General features: G+C 43.8%; 3 protein-coding genes across 5 annotated transcripts; 2 read left to right on the top strand and 1 right to left on the bottom strand.

Annotated features, from left to right (window-relative positions):
- Nucleotides 1–486: 486 nt before the first annotated feature.
- prmt7 (protein arginine methyltransferase 7) lies at nucleotides 487–8,762 on the top strand. Its single transcript, XM_029433892.1, has 17 exons — nucleotides 487–751; nucleotides 1,541–1,577; nucleotides 1,821–1,970; nucleotides 2,402–2,510; nucleotides 2,725–2,837; nucleotides 3,219–3,448; nucleotides 3,549–3,729; nucleotides 3,800–3,927; nucleotides 4,670–4,796; nucleotides 4,870–4,953; nucleotides 5,060–5,107; nucleotides 5,252–5,341; nucleotides 5,823–5,984; nucleotides 6,216–6,290; nucleotides 6,960–7,120; nucleotides 7,631–7,727; nucleotides 8,230–8,762. Exons 1-17 carry the CDS (start codon nucleotides 657–659, stop codon nucleotides 8,386–8,388), a joined length of 2,046 nt encoding a protein of 681 aa, XP_029289752.1. The 5' UTR covers nucleotides 487–656; the 3' UTR covers nucleotides 8,389–8,762.
- Nucleotides 8,656–14,433, bottom strand: ciapin1 (cytokine induced apoptosis inhibitor 1). Of its 3 annotated transcripts, none has more exons than XM_029433895.1 (9): nucleotides 14,354–14,433; nucleotides 13,417–13,640; nucleotides 13,096–13,239; nucleotides 12,651–12,730; nucleotides 10,815–10,974; nucleotides 10,254–10,327; nucleotides 9,951–10,066; nucleotides 9,742–9,814; nucleotides 8,656–9,630 (listed from the first exon to the last, which is right to left on the bottom strand). In XM_029433895.1, exons 2-9 carry the CDS (start codon nucleotides 13,568–13,570, stop codon nucleotides 9,520–9,522), a joined length of 912 nt encoding a protein of 303 aa, XP_029289755.1. In that variant the 5' UTR covers nucleotides 13,571–13,640; nucleotides 14,354–14,433; the 3' UTR covers nucleotides 8,656–9,519. The 3 variants fall into 3 exon arrangements, with proteins under 3 accessions (XP_029289755.1, XP_029289754.1, XP_029289753.1); XM_029433894.1 differs by lacking the exon at nucleotides 14,354–14,433 and adding an exon at nucleotides 14,286–14,332 and having other exon boundaries at nucleotides 10,254–10,330; XM_029433893.1 differs by having other exon boundaries at nucleotides 8,952–9,630; nucleotides 10,254–10,330.
- A 227-nt stretch (nucleotides 14,434–14,660) lies between these two features.
- coq9 (coenzyme Q9 homolog (S. cerevisiae)) lies at nucleotides 14,661–23,340 on the top strand. The gene is made up of 9 exons (XM_029434062.1): nucleotides 14,661–14,781; nucleotides 16,363–16,603; nucleotides 17,124–17,259; nucleotides 17,407–17,549; nucleotides 17,658–17,742; nucleotides 17,857–17,961; nucleotides 22,166–22,321; nucleotides 22,678–22,731; nucleotides 22,997–23,340. Exons 1-9 carry the CDS (start codon nucleotides 14,733–14,735, stop codon nucleotides 23,030–23,032), a joined length of 1,005 nt encoding a protein of 334 aa, XP_029289922.1. The 5' UTR covers nucleotides 14,661–14,732; the 3' UTR covers nucleotides 23,033–23,340.
- Nucleotides 23,341–23,390: the final 50 nt, after the last annotated feature.

Raw genomic sequence — 23,390 nt, 5'->3', positions numbered from 1 at the left:
ATTTAAAGTCAACATTTTTTTTCTTTCAATAATTTTACTTCAGTGAAAAGGTCAGATTTGTGTGAATATTTTGAGTGAAAGGCCAAGACGATAGACGATAAAAGACATTTTACAGCCTGTTTTGCACATTTTTACTAAAGGGGTGCCAATAATTCTGGAGGGCACTGTATTTCCCTTGTTGTGGTTCAATGCCAACCTCTTAAGCAAACTGTCACAGATATGCTTAAATAAATGTTTTATTATGCAAAGTTTCATATTTTGTTGTTACTTTCACATATAATTCCAGCAGAAATATAATATACATGGTTTGAAAGAATCGTGCCTATTAGTGATTGTACTTTTAACATTGTTGTATCAACACAAAAATAAAACAAGTATAGTAGTTAAAATGTAGTTAAAACATGTTTTAATGTTGCTATTATAATTAAATGAAGTTTAGTAGGTACTATTCACTTTTAATAAAGCTAACAATATGGTCAAAGATGCCAGTCATGTGACCCCAGGAGAGTGACGTCACCGAGAAAGATGGCCACCTCCATGGTGGCAACGCTGTTTCTGTAATATAGTTTACTTTTAGATTTGTGTAGAATTTTGTTGTGAAACAGCTTTAATTGAGGCGTACATTTTACCGGAGTGTTGTAACTGTTGTGGCAGAGATGAAGACCTTCTGTGGAAGAGCCAACCCGACCACTGGAGCTTTAGACTGCGGGGAGGAGAGCGAGGAGTACGACTACCACCAGGAGATAGCCAGGTAGCTTCGAGCTTAGCATCACACACACAGAGAAGCTGCTGTACATTGTGTTGTCAGTAATCATGTGTAATACAACACGTGCAACACTGAAATGCATTAGGAGTCCTCTGGAAACACGACACATCTAGTTGACCAGACAGTTAAAATGTGTTTTCTGGTGTGTTGAAGGGAAAAGTGAAGTTAAAAACCATCTTGAGGACGTTTGTCAACAAGAAAGCAAGCCAACTTTATTTTGACATGTTTCTTTGTATCGAGTCCTCAGCCTATAATTCAAGCACGTATGCTTTCATACACGCGTTTTTGTCCAGTATTTATGTGTTCTTAATGTAATTTACATTAATACCTCCACTATAGCCTGACCAATAAAGGATTTATGAGACTGATAATATCAATATTTTATAGTTTTAAAGATCTGACAGTGATGTATCAGCCGATATTCTTGTTTTTACATTAACAAATAACTTTGTGAGCAGGATTCTGACATAGTTACTGAAAAGGCATAGGCTAACATATACACTGATAGAGATATATCACCATCATACCAGTCTATTATAAACATAATAGAGTTTGTTTTTCTAAATTTAAACATCACATGCTGAACCCTCCCACAGAACACAAGGGCTCCGATTAAGTGTAATTCTGATTTACCCTTTGTTTAAAAGCAAAGCATCAAAAAGTTAGCTAGAATTTACTGAAACAGAAACACCAATAATAGCAACACTGGTCCATCTGAATCTGTTGCCCCTGTTGATCAGTGTAGCATGTTTATTTATATATTCTATATTTCAGGTCCTGTTATGCTGATATGCTGCATGACCATGACCGGGTGAGTGACAACCTAAAGTTTTCTGTGGTAATGAAGTTATTTACATTTGTTACACAGAGTGTACATACTGTTGATGTACTCTGCTTATTCTACCAGTTTACTCTTATTAATGTCCTGTCTAGCAGAGTTGACTGACTGAGAGAACTAAACTAAAAGGCACCTCACTGACTTTGTTAAATCTGTCTGCAGAGTCGTCTCGCTCTTCTTTAGCATTGACGCAGTTGATGTACTTTCTGCCTTCAGAATAAGAAGTACTACCAGGGCATCCGGGCAGCTGTAGCCAGAGTAAGGGCTCGTGGGGAGAAGGCCATTGTGCTGGACATTGGGACAGGAACAGGCCTCCTGTCCATGATGGCTGTCACAGCTGGAGCTGACTTCTGCTATGCTGTGGAGGTAGAGATGTTCTTCCTGTATGTACTGCATGAGGACTGCACATTACCATTGGCAATAGCCACCCCTGTGTAGTATCTACTAAAAAAGATATTTGTATTCTTTGAAAAGTGAATCTGTGATAGTAAAATTTATTTTAAAAGTAATTTAACACCAGGCTGGAAAGTAGTGTTTTGGTGAGGGGTCTCTGTTGCACCTGTACATCACTGTAGTAAGGTGAGAAGTTAAACCACTGGACGTGTTGAGTTTACATGTTGTTACATGTACTAAAAAACACCATGACAGCTTTAAAACACAGAGTAAGTTGTTGGAGAAATGACTAAATGAAGCTCTCAAGGTTTAGCAGGCATGCTAAATGTGTCTGCTTTTTTTTTACCATGACATGATTGGACGTTTGGCTTCAGGTGTCATCACTGTTTTCTTTGTGTCTGTAGGTTTTTAAGCCCATGGCTGAGGCAGCACAGTGCATCGTGGAGAAGAACGGTTTCTCTGAAAAGATGAAGATTATTAACAAACACTCTACTGACGTCACTGTGGGGCCAGGTCAGAGAGACTCACACACCGCTGCACAACATGAATATCGCTGTCTCTTTCTTTCTGTCAGTTGACTGCTGAAAGTTAAATGTATTTGTGATTTCTACAATACAAAATATTATTCCCTGTGAATGTGTGCCCTGAGAGAGGCCTGCAGACATAACATGATGTGTGTTAGTATGTCTGTGTTGATGACATGTGTTGTGTTTGTAATTTAATACAGATGGAGATATGAAAATGAAGGCCAATGTTCTGATCACAGAACTGTTTGATACAGAACTGATCGGTGAAGGAGCCCTGCCCAGCTATGCACATGCTCACCAAAATCTGGTCCAGGTGTGTGTGTGGGGACCTCTTGTGGTTGCGGTGATTCACAATGATTGAAAGATATAAAACCTATTTTATTGACTGTTTTACACCATCATTGACTGTTGACTCCTCTCAACTGGCTGGTAGTGATCAACAGCAAAAGGCACTTCAAGAAAAGTTCTAGGCAGACGCAACCTGGAGGAGATCTTCTAATATGTTATTGTATTTGCCTGATGACTGAAGTGACATCAATGTGTAGGCTTTACACTGCTCATGAACTTCAAGAATGTATTTAATACTAGAAAAGTCAGTTGAATTCTGGGTCAAAGAAAGTGCTGACGGTGTTGGTGAAATGTATAATCCCAGCTTGTGGTCAGATGTGTCTCCTCGTGTGTCTCCACCCTGCAGGAGGGTTGTGAGGCGGTCCCTCACCGGGCCACTGTCTACGCCCAGCTGGTGGAGTCAGAGCTGCTGTGGAGCTGGGCTCAGCTGCAGCCGGTGGAGGTGGAGGGGGCCCGCCTGGTCCCGCTGCCCACTGTGGGCCACTGTGCTGGAGCTCATTCAGTGTGTGACATCCAGCTGAGCCAGGTGTCTCCTCAGAGCTTCACCCCGCTCGGTCCTCTCTGCACCATGTTCAGGTATGAAAGTGAGAAACATGTTCTCCGACATTGTTATCTCTCAACATCAGTGCTTGACATCTTGCTCTCCCTCCCTCTGCACTCCATCCTTCCCTCTCAGTGTGGATTTCAGTAAGCCAGTGAGCAGCGCGTTCCAGTCCCACTCCTCCCAGTTTGTGGCTCAGTCTGGTGGTCGAGCCCAGGTTGTCCTGTCTTGGTGGGACCTCGACATGGATCCCAGTGGAAGCATTGTGTGCACCATGGCTCCCAGCTGGACATACCCACAGCCAAAGATGGCTCCGGTGAGTTATAGGACATTATGTCATGATGTTCTAAGTCAGGCTCCCTGCTGATCACTGTGGCGTGTTTCAGTGGAGGGACCACTGGATGCAAAGTGTGTACTTCCTGCCTGTGGAGAGCAGCGTGAGCGAAGGAGAGGAGCTGCGTCTGACTGTCTGCCATGATGACTACAGTCTGTGGTACAGCCTGCAGCTTCACAGGTAACAGTTCAGAGACAACATACTGTATGTTTCCTGACACACCAAACAGACATCAAAGAACAAGTCATATTTGAACACACTGTAAAGACTACGGCCAGCGGCAAACTAGCACGTACGTTCTGCGCCTGCTGCATAGTGCAACAACAACACAAGCTCTCAAAGTGCTGCTCAGTATCAGGGACAGGAGCGTCAGTTTTACTGCTATCACACAAAGTTCCTCAGCAGATTGACTTTTGAGCCAGACAATAACCATTGAGAAAACACAATCAAACAGGAGGTCGACCTGTCTGACTGCTTCATTTAGCCGTCTTCTTAGTTTCTACAGTTCAAATATCCTGGGCCCTCTGTAACAGACTTTGGTTGTTGTGTTGGTGGAAACAATTGTCCTCAATAGAGGACAATAAAGAATGAATCTGACGTATCTCTGAGATCTTCAGAAACAGCTCAATCAGTACATACTGTAGCATTATGTAGAGATGAGACCACATGATATCAGGTGAGACAGGTAGGGCATCAGAAATGAAAGGAGTGTTGGGAGTGACTGTTGGTGTGTCACAGTGGAAGACAACTGATGCCTCATTATCTCCTGATGAAGAGAGTACATAGACATTTCTCTGAATGTAAAGCCCACATTATAGTTAGTTATATGTTAAGCGTCTTTGTGTTCCCTAGAAAAGCGCTTTATATATTAAAATGTACTATTATTATAACACTCTGATGGTGTGTATGTTTCTGTGCTCAGCCAGCAGGAGGCTCCTCCCTCTCGGCCCTGTTGCACCTGCCAGGCTCATCTGGTTTGGACTCGACCACGTTTCGGTGAACTCAACGACAGACGGCGTACAGAGACCTACGTCAGCGCACTGCGCAGTGTAAGTGAAGGCCAGCGAGAATGAGAACTGTCCATGAGTTAAAGGGTCTGATGAGCTGCTGTGTTGACTCCAGGTTCTGAGGGAGGACAGTGTGTGTCTTGGTGTCAGTGATGGAAGTCTGCTTCCTGTGTTTGCGCACATGCTTGGAGCCAAGAAGGTACTCTTCTTTGACCACGTGTGCACATGCTGCACCTTTACAAAACAAATACCGTACTCAGACTCTGTTATTGAATTGTCTTTGTATTCCCTCGGCCTCTACTTAGGTCTATGGTTTGGAAAACTCCAGAATGACTAAACAGGTTATTGAGCAGGTAAATACCTAACCTAGTATTTACTGTACTACCTCATCTTTGAGAAGGGGCAGATTTGCCTTGATGTTTTTACACATTTAGGTACAAAAACACAAAACTCCAGAGACAGTTTAACAAGTGCTGATGCTACACATTTCTCTGCAGGTGTTGGAAGCCAACTCGATGAAAGGAGGCGTGGAGCTGCTGGAGATCAGGCCGGATCAGCTGAGCAGTAATGATCTAGGAGGGGAACAGGTACCTTTGGAACAAGCCTTTACTGGTGTGCATTTCCAGAGGCCGACACTGAGCTGCACTAAACAATATTTTTATAATCCACAGTGTGAAACGACACGTCTTTATGCTACAGTCACAGGCTGTATCAATCAATCAAAAAAAGGCAATTATAAAAAAGATCTTGTCGTTCGTGACAAACCCACACAGAATAATCTCCAACTCTGTTGCTCCCCTCAGCTCTGTGTAGCGGTTTAGCGTCTTTTAGCTCATGATTTTGTCTCGACAGTCTCACCTCTCGTGAACATCGTCTGCTTGTTCTACTGCCTCAAGGGGCCAAAGAAGAGCAGTTATTACTGCTTTAACTGCTTTAACTCTAAGTTGCTCAGCTGTACATGTGTTGGTTCAAACCATCTGATAACATTTCAAGTCATAATTAGTATAGTTTGGTCATCATGTCAGAAATGTGTATCTCAGAGGAGTGAGTGTGAAGCCTCTCCTACAGATCTCCGTCCTAATGGGTGAACCGTACTTCAGCACCAGCCTCTTACCCTGGCACTCCCTGTTCTTCTGGTACTGTCGTACCGCCCTGGCAGGCCTCCTCCGGCCCACCGCCACCATCCTGCCCTGCTCTGCCACGCTTCACATGGCGGCTGTAGAGTTCCAGGTGAGACCTTTTCATTTTTTTAAACGTCGCTTTTTATGGTTAGGGTTTTGTGTAGGTCTGATATACCTCTGCCTTTTGTCTTAGTCAGCAATATTCACTAAGGGTCTTCTTTTTTTTTTTTTTTTTTTTTATATGGAAATTAATATAATTTTTTAAGATTCTTAATGCAAAGTTCTAAATGGCTAAATTATATAAAGGTTTAATTAGTTTAGTCTTTCCCCTGTCTGTTAGGATCTGTGGAGGATTAGAGCTCCGTGTGGAACATGTGAGGGCTTTGATGTCACACCAATGGATGAAATGGTCCAGGTAAAGTTAATATTTCATTTTTGTTAGCGGCCAGTGTATGTAATGTTTTCATCATGGAGAAGAAATATGCAAAATGCAATGAACTTTAGTGCAGACTGATAAATGTATTTTATTTGAATGGTTTAAACCAGGGGTGTCAAACATGCGGGCCCCCAGAGGGTCCAGTCCGGCCCGCGGGATGTCTTTGTAAAGTGTAAAAATGAGTTGTTTTGATCATAAAGTAAAATACTGTTCCAGATACCTGTGATGAAATGTTTTGTGCCTCTGTAGATACACTGATCTGTAAGTTGTAACGCACATGTGTAAATGATAAACTAATACTATTGTTGAAATTGCACCTTTTCTTCTTAAGAAATTTCAGGTTGTAAATGAAATTGGAACATTTTCAGAATGTACTTGTACTTTCTTGCACTAAGATGAAGGGAAAGATTTGGAGTTGTCGTTATTTACAGGTTGTTATGTGATGTTACTGGTCCGGCCCACTTGAGATCAGATTGTGCTGCATGTGGCCCATGAACTAGAATGAGTTTGACACCCCTGGTTTAAACGCTGCCGAGGAGACTTTAAATGTCCATGACCTTCAGCTGAAATTAAGGTGGCCTGTTTTAACTTTCCTGTGTTTCCAAAATCATGTATTTCTTTTGAAAAATAATTCACCTGTCCCTTTAGCGATCTCTGGACTTCCGTGAGTCCCGTGAGGCAGAGCCCCACCCCCTGTGGGAGTACCCGTGCCGTGCGCTGACCCAGTCCACAGCCGTCATGACCTTTGACTTCACACAATGTGTCCCTCAACAGCCAATCAGCAGTCAGGGCTCATTGCCTTTCACAAGGTACTGAGTTTTCCCAAAGTGTAACAGCTGGTTTGTTTTTAGGTATACAGTACAGCCAAATGTTTTCTACGTACAACAGTAGATTGGAGCGTGACTACATATTTACTTTGGGGTAAACTGATCCTTTAACTCTGAGTTAAATATTATACTCGCATTACACTATGCTAAAGATTTTCTAAATACATAATGTAGCCCGGTCCGATTAGTGACCTCGTCCTTCAGTATGATGGTGGTTACAGGAAGTAGTAGCTGTTGTACCTGAGGCACTGGGTGGAATCCGTTTATAAGTTGAGTTCAGATAGACTTTGCAGGGCTTTGATTTGTGAACCACTAGTAATTGCTGACAAACAGGCCCAGCCCTCCTGACTGAGTTTCAAACAGAATCACATCATTGCTTCGGTTCCTTCATCTACAAAGAATAACTCTATACAGTTGTAATTTAAGGCCCGGTGTACTGCACTCAACACTTTCTCACTGCAGTGTTAACAGTCTGTTTGATGTCTGTTTCAGGATTGGTCGTTGCCACGGTGTTGCGTTGTGGATGGAGTATCACTTAACCGATGACGTCATTGTCAGTGCAGGTCTGACTGGACCAATCAGTGAGCAGGTATCACAGCCTCCGCCTATAGCCTCTCCTTCACTTATCACACATCTTTGTACGCTTTTCTTGCTTGCTGTATTTTCTTGTCTATCTAATCACAGAAGTGAAATTAGAGCTGCAGCTAACAATTATTTTCATTCTAAAAGAATCTGCCAGTCATTTCTTAAGTAATCGTGTTTAGTGCTCATTTTATCCAACCGTCAGCTCGAAACACAAAGGCATCCAAATAACAGATATAAAACGGAAAGGTTTTGCGCCATGAGCTAGATACATAGATAAGGTATAATCTTAGATAATCATATCATTATTATTTGGAAATCACAACTTTAAATTGTCATTTTAGAAGCAACCCTCTTTGATTCAAGTTGAACTGAAATGCATCACGGAAGCAGAATATACAAAGATACATGACGTCTTCTTCTGTAACCATCAAGCCATTAATGTTTAGTGTCAACTGAAGAGCAATCATCAGTTATTTTCTGACAGACTTTCTGTGTCTTCCTTGCAGGGTGAGTGCGAGTGGAGTCGACACAGGAAACAGGGAGTGTATTTTTTCAGGTCACCGTGGGAGAGCTCAGATGATGGCAGAGCCGCAGTGTCTTACAGCTTCACCTTTGAGCCCAGTTTAGGAGACATAAAGATGTACTTCAGCATCGAGGCTCAGTGACATAGAAACTGAAGAACTACCGTCTGTGGTTCTGCTACCATGCTGTGTAATCCTCATCACAAAAGCTAAGCAGAATTCAGTTTTGAACTGTTGAACATTAAAAACTGTCCATCACATCCAGAATGTTACCAATGACAATCCTAATAATGATCATACATACAATAAATAATTCAACAAATGAAATCTAAGGTGAGTAACTGATGTTCAGTCTGTCAGTTCAAGTAACTATTAGGATCATTAAAGTGAAAGATCAGAGGAACTCAAGTGTGTGTGTACCAGAGACAACCGCCAGGCTTTGTGAATTAACAGGTCACCTGTCTCCCAAAGCCAAATGTGTTATCTAAATGTTTAATAAACTTTTATATTGGTTTTCATGCGTTTGGTATTGTCGAATTTTCATGAAGGAAGTTGAGCCGTTTACCTGACGGAGCGCTCCAGATCTAATGTTACTGTTGGATGTGTTCACATGTGTTATTGAAACTGTCATCAGCACATTTACTCCATCACTAAGTACCTTCAGGTGACTGTTGGCAACATTCGGTGAAATAAATGGGATGCCAACATACAGAAGTCTGGCTTTAGTTTATTGTACTAAAATGGCAACAATCTGCCAAACTGTTGCCTTGACAACATAAATACTTTCTGTGGACCTTTGTCTGCTTAAATTGCCCTGGTGAACATTATGTAGTTTTTACTTTATACTGTAAATATGTCGCTGGTCAGATGTTAGTAGAACGTCAAGTGAAAAGAACAAATGCATTTCAATGCTTTTACATACTAGAACTAGGTAACTCACCATAATTAACAGCAGCAGCGAAACTGATGACTGTGCACTTTTATTCCTATTCAAATCTCACTCTCGCTCATTGTCAAAGCTGCCAAACTCAAATTAAGAAACTCCGTTTGATATTGTTGGTACATGAGGGCATCACATCAGCTCTGGTGAGTTACTGAGGAAACCAGAGGGTGTGTTTTGTCATTTCAAACACTGAACGCATCAAACACACCGAAGCCATCCCACTGAGCAGACAGAAGCATCACAACAGCTTTCACCTCTGAGCAGAGTGGAAGGAACAGAAAGGAATGGAATAATTTGAAGCCTGAGATGTAGGATGCGTGTAGTCTGGTGTTTCAAGCATCAGTCAGCGCCTTGTTGTCCAGCACAATCTTCTCTCCTGGTTTGAATGCTGGCATCCCCATGTACGGACAGCTGGCACATCGGAATGCATCACCAAGGTAACACTGCCACAAGTAGAAATGATTAATTCTTCACACTGTTGGAAGGTTAGTATGGAGGAGAGGAAATATGAGAACACGGTGTGAATGTGACTGTTTTCAACAGAATATACTCACACTTCCACACGCAGACTTCGGTAGGTTGGTCTGTTTTCCTTTACTCTCCAACTCTTCAGCGAGACCACATGAGCTATTCAAACACAACATATGGTGTCTCATGCAACGTGTACAAACCCTAACAACGCCCAGCTCTTTCTGTTATAGCTACAACCCAACAAACCCACGTCTTTTTGTCTGATTCTAAAACATTGGAGTGATGAGCTCACCAGTTCTTGCAGGCCTTCTTCTTGGCGGCTCCTCCACAGCTGGGTGCTTTAAGAGAAGCTGGGTCTGGCTTCTTCAAGTCATCTTCATCCAGCAGAGCATCCGAGTCCACCAGGTCCTAGAATGGGAACAGAAATGAGAAGAAAGACTCAGTAAATGCAGGAAGCACAGTGTACAGAGAGACATGTGCATGACAGTCTTTGTGGCTCCTAACGTAACACTAAAGGTCCAGAGGGTCGAGCTGGCCAAACTCTATTTAATGAGTCTCTACATTAGGACACAAAGACACTAAATCTTTAACTCACCACGTCATCATCATCCATGTCATTGGCTGACAGGGTCCACATTTTGACAGTGTTGGGGTCCAGAGCAGGTTTCTCTGCTGGAAGCACAGAGGTTTGTGCTCATGAGTTACATCAGGAAATACTAATATGACTTTACATTATACCGTTGATAATAGAAATGAACTGAAAACAAAAAGTAAGTTTTAAATAAGTGAAGGAACCTTAACTAGGTCACTAGTCTTGCTCTGTGTGCAACCGCTCAAATCCAGAAACTTTTATAAACCTTCATATGCTGATTGAACTATCAAACAACTAAGAGTCAATTTGTGTGTGTGTGTATATATATATATATATATATATATATATATATATATATATATATATATATACACACACACACACACAACTAAAACAAATTTAAAAGTCTGATAGGTCTGTCCTTTTATCTAACCTGCATCCAACAGTGTGAGAGATGAATGTTATCATGCTCTGGTCAGTCAGTTTCAGAGGCGTCACATGAGACAGACCAAGAAACAAACGTCTCTACAATGGACAAAAATACGCTTAAAGAAACAATCCTACCTGGCTTTTTCCCGAATGACAGTTTAATCTGGCTGGATGATCCCACCTCAAAACTGGGTTTAGAGGCAGATATGCGGACTTTCGACAGAGTGTTTCCCTGGTAACCAGTGGCCGTCCTGAGGGAGCTCAACGCCTCAGGACTCATTTCTGCTTTACTGACCTGGATGGAGAGTAAGCAAGAGGGTCAGCAGGTCGAAAAGGAGACATTTTGCAACAGGATTTCCCCGGTGCAGATGGTAACCCATACCGATAGAAGACACACTTAATTGATCCCAGAAGGGAAAACACATTTTCCCTTTGTTTTTTTATACATATTAACACACACACACACACACACACACACACACACACACACACACACACACACACACACACACACACACACACACACACACACACACACACACACACACACACACACACACACACACACACACACACACACACACACACACACACAGCTTGATTCTAAGTCCTCCCTGTGAACCCCAGCTGTCGTGATGACATGATGTCATCCTACGGTTGTTGAATGACCTGAATTCCATTGAAAACCTCTGGATTGTGATGAAGAGAAAGATGGATGGTCACAAGTCATGAAGCAAAGCCGAGCTGCTTGAAGTCACCCGACAGCAAAATGAAACATGTCAAGACATTTGAAAACTGTGAGAGGAAATCAGGATTATACCACCAAATATTGATTTCTTGAGTTAAAACATTAGTATTGTGTTGTTAAAAAATGAATTTAAACGTGTTTTCTTTGCATTATTTAAGGTCTAGAAACATTGCAACACTTTTGTTATTTTAACCAGTTGTCATTTTCTGTAAATGAATGCTCTAAATAAAAAAAATATTCTGGTCATCTCACTGACTACTGCAACTCCCTCCATGCTGGACTAACTACATGGACCATCCGTCCTCTACAGCTGATCCAGAATGCAGCAGCCCGACTGGTCTTCAATCTACCCAAGTTCTCCCACAATGCACCGCTTTTCCGCTCCCTTCACTAGCTACCAGTGGCATCCCGAATCTGCTTCAAGACTCTGGTGCTGGCCTACCGTGCTGTGAATGGATCTCCGCCCCTTCCTACATCCAGACCATGGTCAAACCATACAACACAGCGCGTTCACTTCACTCTGCATCGGCCAATCAGCTCGCTCCCTCACTGCGAGTGGGACCCAGATTCCCCTCAAACAAAACCACCTGTTTGCTATCCTGGCTCCAAAATGGTGGAACGACCTCCCCAGTGATGTCAGGTCAGCAGACAGTCTTCACATCTTCCGTCGCAAACTGAAAACTCACCTGTTTCAACTCAACCTCGGCCAAAAAATATATAAATACAAATTCTTATTTCTGTATGAAACACTTAAAATTATTTCACCTATTTGAAGCTAATGTACTTGCAAGATTCTTGCTGTTTGAAGTTGTATCCTCAAATAGTAAAACTTGAAACAAGCAATTGAGATCTTAAACTCATTAGGAGAATGTTTACTGAGGTAATAAATCAAGTGAGAAGTCGGGTCATTTTCTCATAGACTTCTATAAAACAAGACTTCTTTTTGCAACCAGTGGAGTCTCCCCCTGCTGGATATTAAAGAGAATGCAGGTTTAAAGTACTTCCACATTGGCTTTTAAAGTGTATGCTTGGGTTGATCCCAGGATTATGTTTCTCATATTCTTGCGTGTACATTGAGGTTTTATAAGTGCAACACTTCCCTCTAGTGCACAATGTACAATACAGTGATGCAATTGCAGAAAACTAATGTAAACAACAACAACCATGTACTCGCAGGCACATTTTAGGTTTTATACTCTTTGTATGTGAACCCAGTCACGCACCTGTATCACTGACATGAAGCCCGACAACTTGAGAGCTGACATGAGCCTCTCAGCAGTCCTCACACTCTGCGCCTCAGCTCCTGGAACACAGACACACACCGTTACACAATCAGAGCCACAACTTTATCAGTGCAGCACAGTGACCTTGTACATCAAGGCACCTGAACATGAAATCAACAACATTTATATATTAACAATACTAAGTTTATATTTGTTACTTTTACTTTTTGAGGGGATTTTATATGTTGTGTAGTATTTGTAGTGTATTTTTCCATTTTAGTGGCATCAGGTGACTCGATCTTGGAAGACATGAAATTTAAAAAATAATTCCTATTCTGAATTCAAATTCCAACAATAAGGTGCATATCAATCTATTTTCCATCTAGCAAGACTTGATTTTCAGCCTTTAAACATCCATGTAAAAGAAGTTAGAAGAACACTTCACCTGTAACTGCTTCATCTAGAACTAGCTTCCCTCCAGGTTTGAGCACTTTGGCCATTTCTGCTAGAGTCTCTGAACTGTGGATGGAGGAGCTGTCAGCCAGAAGGCAAGAAAGCACCCAGTCAAAGATGGACGCTGAATGAGAGGCTGAAAAGAGGAGAGGGTCACTTTACTCCTGATTTTCAGTTCAGGCCTTCCAGTGTATAATAATTGTTCTGTTCTGAACCCATTCACTCACTTGTGAAATCACAGGAGTGAAGCAGATTATTTTTTACATAACAATCTTGCCTAGTGTAATTTAAAATCAGGTGAAGAGTCACTCACACAGCAATAGTCTCTCCATGTTCTCCACTGACACTTTGTCTGCACCAACGATGGCCCCCAGTTCCTCTGCCTGCTGTTTCAGGGCTGCTGGCGCGGAGGGCTGAGCCCAGACCAACATCACCTTGTCTCCTGCTTTGATGCCAAGGTCTGCCATGACTTCTGGAGTAAAGTACTGATTTATTGAAGTTGTTATACTTACAAAAATGGCTTCTCTGTCTTTTCATCTAAAAGTGAAGACAAGTGTCTGTTACTAGAGATAATCCAGACAGACTAACATAAATGATCAAACTGATAACAAAGTAAAGTTACGACCTCGAGTATTATAAGAATGTAAGAGTAGGAATAAGATCCCAGAATACATCCATGATTGAGACAGAACGTTTTAGCCACGACACAAAAAGTTACCAAAAAAGAGTCATTCCCAAGAAAGGTATTGTGTTGTTATCATAGCAACAGAAAGTTAGCCGGGTATTTATAGTCAATTGTAATAATACAGTGTTACAATATTTTCAAAAACAATGGTACTAAATTAAATAATGTAAAAAAGGTGGAATTGTCTGGCAGGTTCTCTTTACCAAAGTCTTTCTAGTCTTTCAAAGTCTATCACGATACTACATAACTCAGCCAAGATATGTGGGGTTTTTCACCTTTTAGGATTAAAATATCAAAAGTTTAACCCGGCTAACTACTATTTTGCAGGCCAGCTTGTTTATTGAGGTTAAAACCAGTGAAAAGGAGGTTAGCAAACATCGAGCAAACTGCATGACGCAGAAAACGCCAGTGACTATTAAATTCATCAGCAGCTTGTTGACCCTGAGGGGGGGGGGGGGTGCAGTACACGGCTACCAATTCACATATACTCATCTTACAATATGATCGTTCTTAAAATAATTTGGTGGTTCAATTACTGAACATTTCAACCGAATGTGTTACTTACATATCGTTTGTTTCTTGGTGGAAGTTTCAAGGTCAAGTCACACATAAAGTGTGCGTTCTTCCGGTTTGAACTTTCAAAATAATAATCGTTAATGTTATAGTAACCGTAACATTTGGTCATTTATAGTATCATCTGTAATAGGAATGATTTTAAGAATTACATTAGGTTATTCAGACACAAAATAAATCACATAACCACATTTTTATTGTTGTATTTTTCATGTATACATATATAATGTATTTTCCATGCGTTTTAGATTGAAATCAGCATTCTTGGTTTTTCATTATTCTTGCTAACTTGATTAGTGTTTGAATTTCATAATTGAGTCGCACAAAAGTGACGCAGCTGTCCCTAAAGAACCCTCCCAGCGCAGCTGAATATGGCGGCGCTGCTGAGAGGTCTACGAGCTGGAAGGGCACTTCGGGGCGGTAAGACACAGCCACTGTGTTACTGTTGTTGTAGTCTCATGTTAATAATGGACTGCGTGGGAAAGATATTCATGTAGCTAACTCCAATATTTTTGGTTACTTGTTGCATGAAGTGGAAACGAGCAAGTGTTGACATTAGCTGTCCGAGCCAAAGTCACTTGAAACGGACGTGATCATGAAGGGCAACATTATGTTGGCTGTGACTTTTTAAACTAATTTAGTAGACGAATAATTGTTTGTTGAAATGACGCTAAGGGTTTTTTAGACCTCAACATTTAAACATGTTTGAGTAACACGTTGCCACAACTGGGGGGGGGGCGTCTTCTGTTTCTCCTGAATTGGCTAACGTTATTTATAGCTTCGATGTTCTTGCCTGAACGTATATCAAGTGTAGTTTTGTTGTTGACGTTAAATGCATTGCTGGCCAGATATTGGCACTATTACACTTTAGTGATGTACGAGTCATGAGTGAATAGTTACTAACGAACGACTCTTTTTACTGACTCGGGTCACACTCACTCTTTCACTGGAGTGATGTGCAGACCTACTCTTTTCACAGAGTCGGTTTCTTCGAGTTGATACTCTTTCAAACCTTTCGAGTTGTGATACTTTTTGGCAGAATATGGTGTCAGTTTGTTCATAATACTCCACCCCACAAATATTATCTTTAATGTAATACCAGTCATCATGTTTACATTAATAAAGATACATTATTAATTGTAATGCCTTGATTTAGCATCCCACCTGTGTGTAGGTAGGCTATATGTAAGCTCCATACAATGTTACAGAAGGGTCATAACGACATTTTCCATAGTTTTGGAATAATTATTTAAAAGAAATAAAACACAACACATCTTCTCTGTTGTTTCCACCTTATGACTCAAAGCTCATAAACACTGAAGTCTGAAGAACGACTTCCCAATTCTTTAAATTCAACCTGAGGGGCTGTTAATGCACCATGACCCTGTCTGTCTCCACGCAAGTCACATTGAAGCGGTTCTGGCCTGTTCTCTTAGTGCCGTTGCATCCTTGTATGCAGCTTCCTATGTTTTGAGTAAATGCACCACCGTAGCAAGCAGCATTAGCACCATTTTATCCAAAATGACTTGTTTTCCTTCGGAATTTGATCCATTCGGTCGGATAATATTTGGAAAGTATATAAATATTACAAATATGTTATCCTATTAAAACTTTCCATCTCTTTTGCATGTTTCCCTATAATGTATAATCTTACGCTAACCCTCTAACAAGGTACTTTGGTATTTACATAATAATTTGATTCGCCGGTGTCTGCAATAATCAAAGGATTTAAGTGTCCACCTCTTACCTGACTGAAATGTTATGCTAGGTCAGGGGTAGGGAACCTATGGCTCTTTCAATGAAGGCATATGGCTCGCGAGCCATATATGGCTCTTTCGATGACAACTTGAAACAAAGTGCAAAATCCCATATTTTTGACCATGGATGTACATGTTTGTTGAGCTTGAATGTTGATATAATTTGACATTTCATTATGGAGTTTTGGTCGCATTTTCTCCCATTCAACTCTTTAGAAGCTAATGAATATGTTTCTCCCGACAGTGGTGGCTGCACAAACTCCAACAAAGCCCCAGTGTAGCAGCCTGGGCCGAGGCTTCCACCGTGCAGCACTGAGGCTTCAGGATGAATCCAAATCTGACAAACCACCCTCCTCCTCCTCCTCCTCCACTACCTACCATGAGCACTACCAGACTGTCTCTGCTGAACAGGAAACAGCAGGAGGCTCCCGGGAAGACCCAACATCTGTCCCAGCAGCTGAGGAGGCTTCCAGGCCGAACACCAGGTCAGTCAATACACAAATCTGTGAATCTTGGGATAGAAGAGTTGGCGCCAGACAGAGACCGCAAAGTGGCTGATAGTACTGTATGTTGCTATGGTTCTTCGACTAATGCCAATCCCTGGAGTGGTATGCCACTGTCTCCCCAGTAACGTCCACGCCACTTTTTGTTTGCGTTGGTTGGCAGTTTGGGCAAGAAAACTTTTCCTCACTCACAGCTCTTCTACACTAACTCCCGGCAGACCAACGCCACGGTTTCTTCAGCCCACATGGTTGAAACAGAGCAGCTAAAATTGGTAGTGAGAGCAACAAGTTAGTGGACTGCAAAGTGTTTTGAATGCCGTCTCTCTGCTGCACACAAAGGAGTGTTACATCTCGATAGTGTTCTGTCACTGCATCGATGCAGAATCGCCCCATCCGCATCTTAGAATCGAGAAAATTCCACATGACCCCCTAAACTCCGGTAATGTTCTCTCTCTGTGCTTCATTTATGCTGAAACGTTCGTCTTTGTGCGTCTGTGGAAAGTTACCAGGACCAGGGTGGCGAACAGGGTGATGAATATGAAACAGAGGAGCAGCTTCAAGCTCGAATCCTGACTGCTGCTCTGGAGTTTGTCCCACTGCACGGCTGGTCAGTGGAAGCCATTGCGGCCGCTGCTGAGGTGAGTTACTGTTAAAGTGGAAAGGTGGAGCAGCTCAAAAGCAAATACAGCTAAGTGCAGTTGTTGATGTGTGGTTGATGTGTGGTTGATGTGTGGTTGATGTGTGGTTGACGTGTGGTTGACGTGTGGTTGACGTGTTGGTACCAGACGCTGGGCCTGTCCTCTGCTTCCACTGGAATGTTCTATAACGGAGCTGGAGACTTGGTCCTACACTTCATCGCTCAGTGCAACTCACAGCTGACTGATGTCCTGGCTGAACAACACAACCAGGTCCAGCTGGGCCAGGCCGAGTACGTAAACACACCCCTACACATCTGACGTTTTTATAAGCTGTAAAAAACTTTTTCCAAATGGAAAATTGCAGATTTCAGCTTTTGACTTTGACAACTGTGTTGCAGCCCAAAGAAGACTGCCGACTTTCTAAGAGATGCTGTAGAGACCAGACTGAGGATGTATATCCCCTACATTGAAACTTGGCCACAGGTATATTGTGCACAAGGAACAATCAACCTCTGTGTCTTCTTCCATTTGTTTATTCTCATTACTGGCAAAGGTCAGGGCTGATTCTGGACTCTGATTCTGTGTCTGTGTCCTCAGGCGATGAGCATCCTGCTCCTTCCTCACAACATCCCAGACAGCCTGAAGCACCTCTCCACCCTGGTGGATGACATGTGGTACTACGCCGGAGACCGATCCACAGATGTGAGTGGATCCTATCACCCTCGATCCCCTTCTTCTTCTGCTCATACCTTCCTGTCCCCCTTTCATCACCACCCCCACAATATCAGGCCTGCCACCTCCCAGGTTACTCCCCCCACCAACACTTGAATCTGTCCCTGTTTACACCATGGCCACAGAAACGACAGATGCTGGCATCTGCCACTTAAAATGTATATCTGTACGTCTTATCACAGCTCCAGTCAAACATTATATCAATAATCCAAGTAACCGTGGATCGTGTGCGGTACATTGTAATGAGCCTGCATGTGACATAAGAATAAGAGTTTTTCATGATATATCCCCCTTTTAATACAGACAAACACTAAGTACCAAGACTTAATCATATCATCAGTCTGGTGTACACTGTTAACATGGACTTGCTGTCCCTGCTGTTATTAATTACACTAATTGTCACTTTACCTTGCAATTTTTGTTTCCATAGGTTTTTCTTTTTTGTCTTATTCTAATATTATTTAGTTTAGTTTTTTATATATCTCTTATTATTTGTTTATTGTACTTGCTTTATCTATATATTGCTGTCTTTGTGCTGCCATAACAGCACATCACCTCTGGGCATCCATAACATCTTATCTTATATTATATTATATTATATTATATTATATTATATTATATTATATTATATTATCCATCCATCCATCCATCGTCTACCGCTTATCCGGGATCGGGTCGCGGGGGCAGCAGCTCCAGTAAGGAACCCCAATCTTCCCTTCTCCGGGCCACATCCTCCAGCTCCGACTGGGGGATCCTGAGGCGTTCCCAGGCCAGTGAGGAGATATAATCTCTCCTACCGAGTCCTGGGTCTTCCCCGGGGTCTCCTCCCAGCTGGACGTGCCTGGAACACCTCCCTAGGGAGGCGCCCAGGTGGCATCCTTACTAGATGCCCGAACCACCTCAACTGGCTCCTTTCAACGTAAAGGAGCAGCGGCTCTACTCCGAGTCTCTCACGGATGGCTGAGCTTCTCACCCTATCTCTAAGGGAGACGCCAGCCACCCGTCTGAGAAAACCCATTTCAGCCGCTTGTACCCGTGATCTCGTTCTTTTGGTCATGACCCAGCCTTCATGACCATAGGTGAGGGTAGGAACGAAGATCGACCGGTAGATTGAGAGCTTTGCCTTCTGACTCAGCTCTCTTTTCGTCACAACGGTGCGGTAAAGCGACTGCAGTACCGCCCCCGCTGCTCCGATTCTCCGGCCAATCTCTCGCTCCATTGTCCCCTCACTCGCGAACAAGACCCCGAGGTACTTGAACTCCTTCACTTGGGGTAATGGCTCATTCCCTACCCGGAGTAGGCAATCCACCGGTTTCCTGCTGAGAGCCATGGCCTCAGATTTGGAGGTGCTGATCCTCATCCCAACCGCTTCACACTCGGCTGCGAACCGATCCAGTGACTGTTGAAGGTCACAGACCGATGATGCCATAAGGACCACATCATCTGCAAAGAGCAGCGATGAGATCCTCAGGTCACCGAACTGCAACCCCTCTCCTCCACGACTACGCCTCGATATCCTATCCATGAAAATCACGAACAGGATTGGTGATAAAGCGCAGCCCTGGCGGAGGCCAACATTCACGGGAAACGAGTCCGACTTACTGCCGAGTATCCGGACACAACTCTCGCTTTGGGCGTACAGGGATTGGATGGCCCTCAAAAGTGACCCCCTCACCCCATACTCCCGCAGCACCTCCCACAGTATCACCCGGGGGACCCGGTCATACGCCTTCTCCAGATCCACAAAACACATGTAGACCGGATGGGCGTACTCCCAGGCCCCCTCCAGGATCCTTGCGAGAGTGAAGAGTTGGTCCGTTGTTCCACGACCAGGACGGAATCCGCATTGTTCCTCTTCAATCAGAGGTTCGACTACCGGCCGAACCCTCCTTTCCAGTACCTTGGAGTAGACTTTACCAGGGAGGCTGAGAAGTGTGATACCCCTGTAGTTGGCACACACTCTCTGGTCCCCCTTTTTAAATAGGGGAACCACCACCCCGGTCTGCCAACCCCTAGGCACTGTCCCAGACTTCCACGCAATGTTGACGAGGCGTGTCAACCAAGACAGCCCCTCAACACCCAAAGCCTTCAGCATTTCTGGACGGATCTCATCAACCCCTGCGGCTTTGCCACTGTGGAGTTGTTTGACTACCTCAGTGACTTCCATCAGGGAAATTGACGATGATCCCCCATCAGCTTCCAGCTCTGCCTCAACCATAGAGGGCGTGTTAGTCGGATTCAGGAGTTCCTCAAAGTGCTCCTTCCACCGGCCAATAACCTTCTCAGTTGAAGTCAGCAGGGTCCCACCCTTGCTGTACACAGCTTGGATGGTTCCTCGCTTCCCCCTCCTGAGGTGCCGGATGGTTTTCCAGAAGCACCTTGGTGCCGACCGAAAGTCCTTCTCCATAGCTTCTCCGAACTTCTCCCACACCCGCTGCTTTGCCTCTGACACGGCAGAAGCTGCCGCCCTTCTAGTCCTTCGATACCCTGCAACTGTTTCCGGAGTCCTCCCGGATAACATAACCCGGAAGGACTCCTTCTTCAGTCAGACGGCTTCCCTGACCACCGGGGTCCACCACGGTGTTCGAGGGTTACCGCCCCTTGAGGCACCTAAGACCTTGAGACCACAGCTCATCACCGCAGCTTCAGCAATAGAGGTTTTGAACATCGCCCACTCAGGTTCAATGCCCCCAACCTCCACAGGGATGGCTGAAAAGCTCCGCCGGAGGTGTGAGTTAAAGATCCCCAGGACAGGGGCTTCCTTCAGACGTTCCCAGTTCACCCGCACTACCCGTTTGGGTTTACCAGGTCTGTCCAGAGTCTTCCCCCACCCCTTGATCCAACTCGCCACCAGATGGTGATCAGTCGACAGCCCCGCCCCTCTCTTCACCCGAGTGTCCAAAACATGCGGCCTCAGATCAGATGATACGATTACGAAATCGATCATTGACCTTTGGCCTAGGGTGCTCTGGTACCACGTGCACTTATGAGCATCCTTATGTTCGAACATGGTGTTTGTTATGGCCATTCCATGGCTAGCACAGAAGTCCAACAACAAACGACCATTCGGGTTTAGATCAGGGAGGCCCTTCCTCCCAATCACGCCTCTCCAGGTGTCTCCATCATTTCCCACGTGTGCGTTGAAGTCTCCCAGCAAGACTACGGAGTCCCCTACTGGAGCCCCCTGCAGGGTTCCATTCAGGGTCTCCAAGAAGGCTGAATACTCAGAACTGCGGTTTGGGGCATAGGCACAAACAACAGTCAGAGTTTTCCCCCCCACAACCCGAAGGCGTAGGGAGGCGACCCTCTCGTCCACCGGGATAAACTCCAACGTAGCGGCGCTCAGCCGGGGGCTAGTGAGTATCCCCACCCCGGCCCGACGCCTCACACCTTGGGCAACTCCGGAGAAGAATAGAGTCCAACCCCTATCCAGGAGTACGGTTCCAGAGCCAAGACTGTGCGTGGAGGTAAGCCCCACCAGATCCAACTGGTAGCGCTCCACCTCCCGCACTAGTTCCGGCTCCTTCCCCCACAGAGAGGTGACGTTCCACGTCCCCAGAGCCAGCCTCTGCTGCCCGGGTCTGGTCCGTCGAGGTCCCTGACCATCACTGCCACCCATGTGACAGCGCACCCAACCCCAGCGGTTTTTCCCATGAGTGGTGGGCCCACAGGATGGATGGATGGGAGGCACCACGTAGCTTCTTCGGGCTGTGCCCGACCGGGCTCCGTGGCAAACCCGGCCACCAGGCGCTCGCTGTCGGGCCCTCCCTCTGGGCCTGGCTCCAGACGGGGGCCCCGGGCTTCCTCCGGGCAGGGTCTCTCCTTTCCCTTTCTTTCATGAAGTCGTTTTTGAACCATTCTTAGTCTGGCCCCTCACCTGAGACCAATTTGCCTTGGGAGACCCTACCAGGAGCACTAGGCTCCAGACAACACAGCTCTCAGGTTCATAGGGACACACAAACCTCTCCACCACGATAAGGTGATGGTTCCCAGAGAGGTATATTATATTATATTATATTATAATTAAACACCTTATCGTAGATTCCAAAATCTTTTATTTTCTATCTTATTCAGTGTATTCTTCTGTGCATGTTACTTGTTGCTTTAAGTGGAAGGCACTTTGAGTTTAAAATGACACGATATTAACTTTCTGTACCACCCCTTTCTTTTGTAGATGAACTGGTACACCAAACGTGCAGCGCTGACGGGCATCTATAACACCACAGAGCTGGTGATGCTGCAGGATTCCTCCCCAGATTTCCAGGACAGTTGGAACTTCCTTGACAACCGCATTCAGGATGTAGTCAACATGGCCACCACCGCCAAACAGGTAGAGTTGTATAGCATTAAGGAGTAGAACAAAGGGGTGAACAAATGAAGTGTGGTCATTGAGTAGGAGTTGTTTTAAGACTCCTTTTGGTACTTACTATATGTAGGAATACCCACCACAACTGTGCCTATCAGTGAAATAATTACATAACTGAAAATGTCAGATTGGACTGAATATGGGGCCAAATGCAAAGAAAAACTGAATGATGCAGATGCTTTGATATGTTATACAAGTTCAGTACAATGAGTTCAGAACGAAGGGAGTGAAACATAGACTCAGATGTTAACCTGTATTTAAATGACATTTGACCTAATTCCTCAATCTTATGTTATAAGTTGTTCCACTCTATTCTGTAGGTGCAGGCGACTGGTGAAACAGTGGTGCAAGGGCTGATGGGAGCTGCTGTTACAGTAAGTGTTTGCCTTGTGTTTATCATTTATGCGCACTCTTCTTATCAAACCTCCTTCCTGTCCATCTATGCACACGGTCCAGTCTATGTTTTTAAATGTTCCCGACAATATTAGTAATTGAATCATGCATGAAGATTTATACTGATTTATACATTCAATGTGTTTCACAAGGTAACACTGAAGGTTTGTTTGAAAAATGTGTTTGTAAAGACATTTAAATGTAGGAATAGAAAAGTGGCTGATGTTTGTCTTGAATGTTTTGCAGCTGAAGAACCTCACAGGACTGAACCAGAGGCGATGATGTAAATCTCTCACTCGCACAGACCCTGACTGCCTGGCTTGTGACATGAGCTGAAGATCAACTTTCTTTTTGCTCATATTTCTGATTAACTGTAAGAGTCTGAAAATATTGGATTATGGCTTTTATCTGTCACCGGCTGTAATGACAGACTTCTTTTTGTTTATCTGTAAAACCAGTGGCTTGTCTTGTCTTGCTTCCCTGTTCAATATTTCACTCATGTCAGATTATCCTTTCTCTTTGGACACAATGATCTGTCTTTTTTTTGTTGGATCGAGACTTCAATAAAGTAGTATATATTGTATATTTAATGTTTGTGTTTGTGTTTTAATCATCTGGTTAATATGAAAATATTCATCCA

Source organism: Cottoperca gobio, chromosome 6, assembly GCF_900634415.1.
Source record: "Cottoperca gobio chromosome 6, fCotGob3.1, whole genome shotgun sequence".
Taxonomy (NCBI): domain Eukaryota; kingdom Metazoa; phylum Chordata; class Actinopteri; order Perciformes; family Bovichtidae; genus Cottoperca; species Cottoperca gobio.
Note: the sequence above shows the minus strand (reverse complement) of the source record. Positions and strands in the feature narration are given on the sequence as shown.